We start from the raw sequence: 9,285 nt of genomic DNA, 5'->3' as shown, positions 1-9,285 counted from the left end.
ATCAGCACTTTTCAGTCTCCCGTTCTTGTCTGAAGTCTTCAAGGTATAAGCACTGCAACCGAGCAGCAGTGAACGCCCGACATCGCAACTATATGCCCTCGCAATAATCAATAGTGACACAAATTTTACGGATATATCGCTATAGAGTAATGTATATACCTCCAGTGTGTACACAGTCTGACCACTACCTCCGATGGGATCAGAGCCTCCTTGTCGTGACCGCCAAACAAAGGATGCATGCAAGAAGAGTACTCAATTCAGTATTTAGAGTTCTTTGTTGAATATTGGAAATAATTAAATAGCCAACTTCTCTATACCAACTGCAGCATGGGTTCCTCCCCCTGCCTTTTCAGTGTTGCTCTTTTCCTCTAAATTAATCGGGAGCTGAGTGACTCAGCAGAATCTTGGTCTGAAGGCGGGGCTTCGGCCCTCTTAAAGCTTGGTCCATTGACTTCCCTAGGGATTACTCTGTTGGTGTTTGCTAAACAGATACCTTAGAAGTATTTGGATGTACTGAAGCTCAAATTCCAAAAATAAGTGATTTTGGGGGGAAGGGGGGGATATGGGGTTGTTAATCTTTTGATGATCGTTCCTTTTTTGGTTCTTAAAGACAGTGATCTTAGGAGGAAAAGCAACTTGGAGAGAAATGTCAGGGTTCTCTTCACTTGGCAGTCATCATTTGGACAAACTCTGTGAAGAGCACAGGAAACAATGTTTAAATGACAAATGCAAATAGTCATTTCTTTCTTTCTGCAGCTGTTAAGGCTTTTGGAACAGGAAACTTAAAAACGGATGTCAGAGTCTACCATGAAAGGTTATTTTGCAACTGACATATTTCGTGTTTTTTGTCTTAGTAATGTAACAATAAGTGTGTTCCTGGTTCTAATACATTTGAGTAAAAACACACATTATGTTGTAGTAAAAGCAAGTCATGTGGCAAAAAGAAAAATGCACGAGCAGCTGCAGGGTTGTAATTAATGTGAAAAAAAAAAGGCATGACAACCAAAGAAGAACATCTCACCCTCATAGTTGACTTGACCATCGCCATCAATGTCAGCCTCGCGGATCATCTCGTCCACCTCCTCATCAGTGAGCTTCTCCCCTAAGTTGGTCATGACGTGCCGTAGCTCGGCTGCACTGATGTAGCCGTTACCGTCCTGCCGACGGCAAACAGAAGTGCTACGGTTACCGTATTGTATCTATTTACTATTTTACATAGCAGCTAAAAGCTGAATACCGCTGAAGTTAGTTTCAGCGTCTGTACTATGGTGTTCTACATCACATAAGCCCGTATTACTTCACTATCTTTACAGTATTCTAAGCACTAGAGCTTACTGTTCTCTTAAACTTGTTTATGAAAACTGGGATTCTGTAGCCTTACCTGCACTTAGAGCGGAATGGTAAACATTTGCACGTTAACATTATCGCTCAGCTAGCAGAGGAACATCAATGAAAAGCCTATTGGACCAAAGTGCTAGTCGAAGAAAAATAAAACCGTGACCTTTGTTCCAGCTCAATACCATGCACACATGTATCTCCAAACAAGAATTGATTACATGACGGGGTCTGAACAGGTTTTGTCTTTTCCAAATGTGGGTAGCGTGCCATCCCAAGGACACAAAAGGATATGCACTAGGGCTGTATCGATATGCAAAATGAAAGCGCGACACTCATATCCACGAACCTGTGTCTCGCTGTTAGAAGGCAGAATCGCGACAGACCAAACTCTCAGAGTTATCCCTCCAGCCCAGGTTACAACGCACGTTGTGTTTTAAGCTCCTTTTTTCCCCTGCTTGTGGAGAGCAACGTGACACATGACACTATATTGACTGGCGAGTTTAATTGTCTGTCCGAGAGTAGGCTACACCAGGCAGACACAGCTGACAACCTCCAGGTGGGCTTTCTTTTGGAAGGCCGGCTGCCAGATATCGCACCTCACTAGCTAATAACTTAGCCCGAGTTAAACCCTAGCGATCAGTAAACAGAAGGTAGTGGCTGGGGTCTGGTGTGTGCGCCAGTGTTTATGCGTTTCTGTTGTCGGCCTGCCCCCACATTTGTGTTGTGTAGTGTCAATTTCAGACTGCACAGTACTGTGAAACAGCATCCATTTAATTTACTTTGTAAATTTAAGAAAACTTGATTGAAGAAGAATTTTCAACATGCTCAAATCATCTCCACAATGGAGTTTAGTTTGGTTTGTTTTTCAACAGTAGGCCGATGGCTAGTTTGTTACTAAAGAAACCAGAAGTGTTATAGCTTGGGCTATTTATTTATTTTACTATAATTTGTATACTTAATATTGTTCTTTGGTGTTCACCTTATATAGATTTTTTCAAAAGGTTATTTAATTAATAAAAATAAAAAAATAAAATAAAATAAACGAGTATCGAATCGTGGGTCAAAAATCAACACATGAACCGAATCATGGCTTTGGTGTATCGTTACAGGCCTAATATACACATCAGTGGCAAAATCAGAGTTCTAATTTTGTTGAGTGGTACATACCTTGTCAAAGACTCTGAACGCTTCTCTGATCTCCTCCTCACTGTCTGTATCTTTCATCTTCCTGGCCATCATAGTCAAGAACTCAGGAAAGTCAATTGTACCATTACCTACGCAGTCATACAAACAGGAAGAAGTCAGGGTTATTGTGTTATTTTGGGCAGCAAGTAAGAACTCATAAACTAAGCATATAAATCCAAGAGGACGATACATCTACATCGCTGATACTACGGTTCAATTTGAGCTTTTTAAGGAATCTGTATCTGCATATGTGCATATAAAGTTTAAAGCATACAACATTATCAGTAAACTAACAGGGAGGGGAAATAACAAAAGCCACCCGCGGAAATTGTCACATTTCTTAAGCATGACATACATGTCATGATAGTAATTAAAAAGCCAAGTGCTTCCCTGAATAGCATCACACCGCATAGACTGGTGAGACTTTGCAGTAATTTTATTTTTGGCAAAGAGGAACACTTGACATGAAGATTACCCATAAATTTGTAGTAATTATAAGTTTCCACAAGTATAATTTTCTCGCTTGTTTTGTTTTCACTCACCATCTGCATCCACCTCATTGATCATGTCCTGCAGCTCAGCCTCAGTGGGGTTCTGTCCCAGAGAGCGCATCACTGTCCCAAGCTCCTTGGTAGTGATTGTGCCATCACCATCCTTGTCAAACAGCGAGAACGCCTCCTTGAACTCTGTACATGTGTAGGAGTAACACCGTTAGTATGCCACAAGCGTTCACGTTTATGTAAACATATCACTTGCAGTCTTTCAAGCTGCCTGAAAAGAAAACACATGCTAAGAAATTAACAGTCTGTTTATGACTTAAATAATGAATGTGCATATTTGGACTTTCCATGTAGTTTCATCCTAGGAGTCAAAACTGTGAGGATTTTCATTTTAGTCACGTCAACCACCAGCTTAGAGAAAGAGGCCAACACGTCATACTCAATACGTAAGCATGGGGAAGACAATATGTAACCAAGGGCTGAAATGCTAACAAAATGCCTGTAGCTATAGCTGAAAACATTAGATTTAAAACAGGTCAACCTGTCTACCAGAGAGGACAAATTAGCTGTTTGTAAGCTAATGTTAGCTAGCTTAGAGACTTTTATAACTTTCTGATTTAACCACATTTCACCATAGCAAAAAGTTCCATACTGTTTAAATACTCATTTTTCAGTTAGGCAGCTTATGGAAACTTAGTTCTGGGTTCTTTACCCTGTTGTTAAACAAAATTGACATGGAGTCACCTTTACGCAATACAAAGTCAAGGGAGATTAATGAATTGATTGCCACTCTCTGTCTATGTCCTAACGCACCTCTGGTTATTTAAATATCTCCAAACACCCTAGTTTCTTAGGGTTTGGTGGAGATTTAAGGAGCTAAGCCAAGCCTAAAACAAACCAAACACGGTTAAGATAGGCTCTCACCAGCAATCTGCTCCTCAGTCAGCTGATCAGCCTGTTAACAAAAGAATAAGACATTGATAAAACACTGACAGTCCATTAGGGCTGCACAATTAATAGAATTTTAATTACGATCACGATTTTGACTTCCCACGATCAAATGTGCGTGATTGAGCGATTTGTTTTTAAAGCGTCATTCATTGAACGCTGAGTTTTTTTTTGCAAAGCCAATCTACCGCTCCGTAAACCACTGTCTGCTCCTGAGCCAGTCAGAGTAGTTCCCTGCACCCCGTGCAGCTTAGTTTTAAGATGTAGACAGTCACAGAGGACAGAGGAACGGGAGGAAAACTCAGATAGCAGTCGGTCATACGTCGCTCTCAAGGTTTACAGTTTACCAGTAAACGCAACATTTTGTCCCGTCTGTTGTTTTTCAGACAACAGCAGTGACCAGTGCTAGTGGGTGCTAGTAACGTCTGTTAGCTGTTAGCTCCTCTAGGACGCACCGGTGCTAATGTCCTCGCATCCGCTGCAATGCTGTTATATGGATATGGTTTAATTTTGCGTTACATGACCCATTTTGTCTGTAAAGCCGTGCCTGTGTTTGATCTCTCCTCTTACTCTCCGCGCCCGCCCACACAGCGGCCGCCGGTCCACACTTCTGACATTTGTCCACAGTTTAAATTTTTTATTAACACAGCTGTGTATTGTTAAGTATGAGGGACAAACCGGTATTTGTACCAGTGTTTCCGCCGGTAACTCTGCTATTGAGGCGGCCATGGCGAAGAACACAGAAGAAGTTATTGAATGCAACTAACTTCAGTTGGTAGAGTAACAGCGTGAGAGACGGAGCTGCTGGACCTGGGCCAGAGATGTGAGCCATGGCCAGAATATCATAGTTCATAAAAATGCAGCGCAGTGACGATACAGACATTTCATACACACAATGTGTGTATCCGCCATTCGACCCGTGCTGGACCCGTTCATAATGCGTCAGCCGTCTCTCTGTGAGTAGCGTCCATCACACTCCATCTCGCAGTTATAAATAGCCTATGTGACGATTAAATTTCTTTTGGTTAAAATCAACAAATAATCGTGAGAATATTAGTGATCAAAATATTTTTCAAAATAATCGTGATTATCATTTTGGCCATAATCGTGCAGCCCTAAAGTCCATTATGAAAATATGTTTTTGCTTTATAGACAGATGTAATTTTTTCTGTGTTGAAAAAGCAGTCATATGTTAAATTAGTTTAAGTTTTAAAATCCTAATGCTAGGGCAGACAAAATGAGTGCTGAGCACCTTTAGCCTGACTATTTGGCTATTTAGAGACAGGTGTAACATTACATAAATTAGGCAAAAGACTGCTGACACAAAATTGTTTTATTCATCCAAAGTAATAGTCCTTGTCCATTTCCTCAAAACCATAATGCTCCCAAACAACAAAAGTTAAGGGATCCTAAATAAATAACTGATTCCAAACAATATGTATAAAGCTACATGAGTACGTTTTTAAGTGTCGAAGTCATTTCTTTTCTCTTTTTTTTTTCTACCACTGCAAACTCACATACTGACACAGCTGCTGTTCTTTGTGAAGAAAGAAACTACAGACTTTTCTAAAGTCACCTTTCATGCCTTTTTTTCTGTGAATCTTCCAGTACTATGACTATAGAAATGAAAGCTTTGGTTAGGCCTAAGTAGGAACCCCTGCAGCAGACTCCACTGTTTAATCAGCACACAGATCTACTTGTATTTGAATGCAAATGCACTCTAAACCAACTAATTTAAACAGACTGATATTATCTGACATCTGGGCCCAGTCGATGCCATAATGTAGCTTAAGACTATCCTTACAGATGCAAGGCAATAGCTAGCTAAAATAGTATTTCTTAATTATGTCATTTATCAGGAGGGTGCCTAATAAAAGGACAAATTAATTACTGGGCCTTATACTATATTAAAGCTAGTATTTTACAAGACTTGGACACCTGTATTCTGTTTAATCTGACATGTGAAACTTGTTGCATTATGGGAATAAAGTAATTGAATAGATTGTCATATTGCTTGCAGAAAATGGAAACCCATACACATTAGTTTATTGGTTTATTTTTTATTAAGAGAAACACACAGTGTTTTACACAAACCCACAGTGCTAAGATCGGTGTGTCAATGCCATCCAGATCTCTCAAAATAGGTTTTACTTTTGCATTCCTACAATTGGTTTTTCAATTTCATCTGATATGTCATTCTGCCATCCTTGTGAGGTCTTACCAGGCCTGTCTAAGTCAGTCAACATGCCCACTTCAGGCTGAGAAAGTGTGATGAGGGACGGGTATAAATACGGCACAGCCCGAAATACCCACGCCTGCTATAATTAGTGAGACAGAAACAGGGTCGCCAAAGTAGCACACTGAATATCACCGCAACTAGCCACCTCTTTGTATCTTTTTACTGAACAAATGCGAGGCTCGGTTTATCATCTTAGACTAGCCCCTGTGCTAACTGTTGATTGACAGTGTGTTGTCCTTCATGCTGTCAGGGAATGATGCTCAGATGACTTAAAAACAACTGGCATGATCAGGCATTACTTAACTGCTGCATTCAATACATCCAACAATATAGTATTAGTACTCATACTTGAGTATAACCAAAAGTTGCAATTTAGCAAACTACTGAACTTGTATAACAACAGAGCTAGTGCATGAAATAAACAAACATCTTGTTTCCATTGTCTCCATGATTGCACCCAAGGACAAGCAATTTGTTTCTAACGACCCTTTGCTTGTTCAAAACCCAAGAGATTAAAGCTAACATTTCTGTAGCTCTATGAGGCGGTAACGCCACGTGTTCTTGGAGTCGATTTCAATGAGTCACCAGGGGGGGGGGGAAGGAAGGAGCAAGGCTGCAGAGTATTCACTCTGTCCACTGCCAACCAATTCGGAGGTGCCGATTCTGAAGCGAGCAGTGTCTGGATCAGGGCTCGGCACTGTTAAGAGGATTTGTTCAGCTGATGTAAAAAGTGCGTAGCAAGACAGAATTGCTGCTTTTCAACTCCTCAGTAAACAAGAGATCATATCATATTTTCTCATGTGCAGTAGAGAAAACTACAAAAAGGTTTTTTTTATTTTTTAATCATACAGTCAAGGCACGCGCATTCTGTTTAGGCAGTATGTGACAATGGGATATTTTAGTTTCCACAACATATATTAAAGACCATGTGTCTGGTAATGCACAATAAGGATAAAGGGAGTAGTGAAAGATTAAGGCACAGGGGCAGGGATTAGTTTATAGTGCCACAATATGGCTCATTATATTTTTAGTTCCCATTTTGGAGGGTGCACTGCGGGTCCTGACAGCCTACTGCACCAAGCATGGTTTGGTTCAATGCGGGGGGAAGGGAGGCGCGGAAGGAGGGGTTGCAACGAGGATCATTCAGCAGGAGCAGAATGCGGTTCAACGTTATGGCGCAATGAGATGCTGTCATGGCGTCGTCGCTAGAACACAGTCCAAAATGTTGCAACACAATCTGCATGCAATATGACAATTGTTGCTAACGGTGAGCTGCTAACTGCAACTTGTTATTACGTAACCGCAATTTGCAATGTAAAACGTGTATCGCTTGTTGCGCATGCCACGCTGTATTAAAAGCAGTCTGCTGATGTGCCTGCGAGCGGGTGCTTTGCATGTTGCAGCAACTTGCTATATGGGATGTTAAAAATGGTAGCTGGCTAGTTAGCAGACAGTTAGGCAGAGTTTTGATATCTGCCTTGCAAGATTAACGCTGGAAGGGTCTATTTTTACCCAGCACCCCCTCACCACCACCACGCCCACTCTCGACTGAAAGCAAACGCTGCAAACCTTGATCCGTGCCCGGAGGTTAAACCACAGATTTTGACACGTTAGCAAATCAGCTAACGTTAAATGATTATTCTAACATTACGGATACAGCAGGAAACACATTGTCCCGTTCCTCTCGCAACACGACGTGCAGCTACATGATGTTGCGCAGATGACAGCTAATAAAGAAAACATTTTTCTTTCGTTAACTGCTGAATAACGTTATAAACAACTAACACTGACCAACATCGTGATTACTTGACAAGAAAGTGATTATCGGTAACATTTTGTGTCCATACACCGCATGGTTTACTGCAGTTATCTATCTAGCTAGCATTAAACATTAAAAAGATATTGTTATGTTAGCCTGTGTGGAGTTTAAGCTGGGTTACTATATAACTAGCGCAGGATATTTTTTGGATTTAATAACGACTACTTGATGGCTGTTATTTAAAACCCGTCACAAAGCAGTTCAACCTTAATGAATGTTAACGATCTAGCTAACGTTTCTAACGGTTAGCCTGTAACGTTAACGTTACTCACCATTGTCCCGTTGACGTTTTAAGCTCCGTCAAAATGACACAAAAGCCCAATGTAAGGATTTGTATTGACCTTACGTAGAATACAGTTGCTGGTGAAATACGTAAATGATATCACACTTTAAAATGTAGCTATGGTTCGGTATATGTGTGGAGAATATCCTTATGTTGCACTAGAGTAGCCCCGGAAACCTCAATTCAGCGACGCCGGTGTGCAATGCCTCAATTTGAGTAGTGTATCCCTCCGCCGGTACATCTTTGGCCCGCCCACTCAACGCATTGCCAAAATACGAAACACTGCCCATGTGAAAGTATTTTTATTGCAATAAACATTCACTGCATTACTAAATGTCCTTTTAACACATAACAAAGTGAAATGCCCCTATTTTTAGTTGCACTATATAAACGAAGCATCCCCATGTCAATGGAATGTTAACGTCTAATAGAGTTTTTGAGCTGCTGGTTCTGGAAGTGTTTTTCTCCTCTATCCCCTTAATTAATTTCTTTCACTGATTTCCTCAATGTTCAGTGTTAATGATACTGTAAGCATTTTTGGCTCAGTGGATGTAGGCTACATTTTTATTTCATGTTAAAACAGTATTTCCCATCCTTCTTTGATAGTGGCAACCTGTCACTCCCTCTCCAGCCTATACTTGGTCTTTACCATAGACCGTTATTATTAATATATACAGTCTATGGTCTTTACCATGGGGCCCCAAAATCTCACAGTGCCTTGTGTTGTGTTGTGTTGTGTTGCTCAGTCCTGCTAACTTTATTGTTCACACATGACAAAAGCATTTAGTTTTCACATGTGGATAGGCCAAGGCTAGAAGTGCAAGATTCACCAACGTTAGCTAAAACATTTGTAAAAAAAAAAAAAAAAAGAAATACACATTTGAATATTAATTTTAGTATTTGATTAATAGGCTATTGACTTTTTTTTACTTTTTCGAATTATATGTGATATGTTTTTTCAGAGAAAAAAACA

General features: G+C 40.4%; 1 protein-coding gene across 1 annotated transcript; it reads right to left on the bottom strand.

The window, feature by feature from the left end:
* Positions 1–553: 553 nt before the first annotated feature.
* On the bottom strand, positions 554–8,555 carry calm3a (calmodulin 3a (phosphorylase kinase, delta)). Its single transcript, XM_034866905.1, has 6 exons — positions 8,302–8,555; positions 3,948–3,978; positions 3,066–3,209; positions 2,506–2,612; positions 1,022–1,157; positions 554–690 (listed from the first exon to the last, which is right to left on the bottom strand). Exons 1-6 carry the CDS (start codon positions 8,302–8,304, stop codon positions 662–664), a joined length of 450 nt encoding a protein of 149 aa, XP_034722796.1. The 5' UTR covers positions 8,305–8,555; the 3' UTR covers positions 554–661.
* Positions 8,556–9,285: the final 730 nt, after the last annotated feature.

This window comes from Etheostoma cragini, chromosome 3 (genome assembly GCF_013103735.1).
Source record: "Etheostoma cragini isolate CJK2018 chromosome 3, CSU_Ecrag_1.0, whole genome shotgun sequence".
NCBI classification, from domain to species: Eukaryota; Metazoa; Chordata; class Actinopteri; order Perciformes; family Percidae; genus Etheostoma; species Etheostoma cragini.
This window is presented reverse-complemented; position numbering and strand designations above follow the sequence as displayed.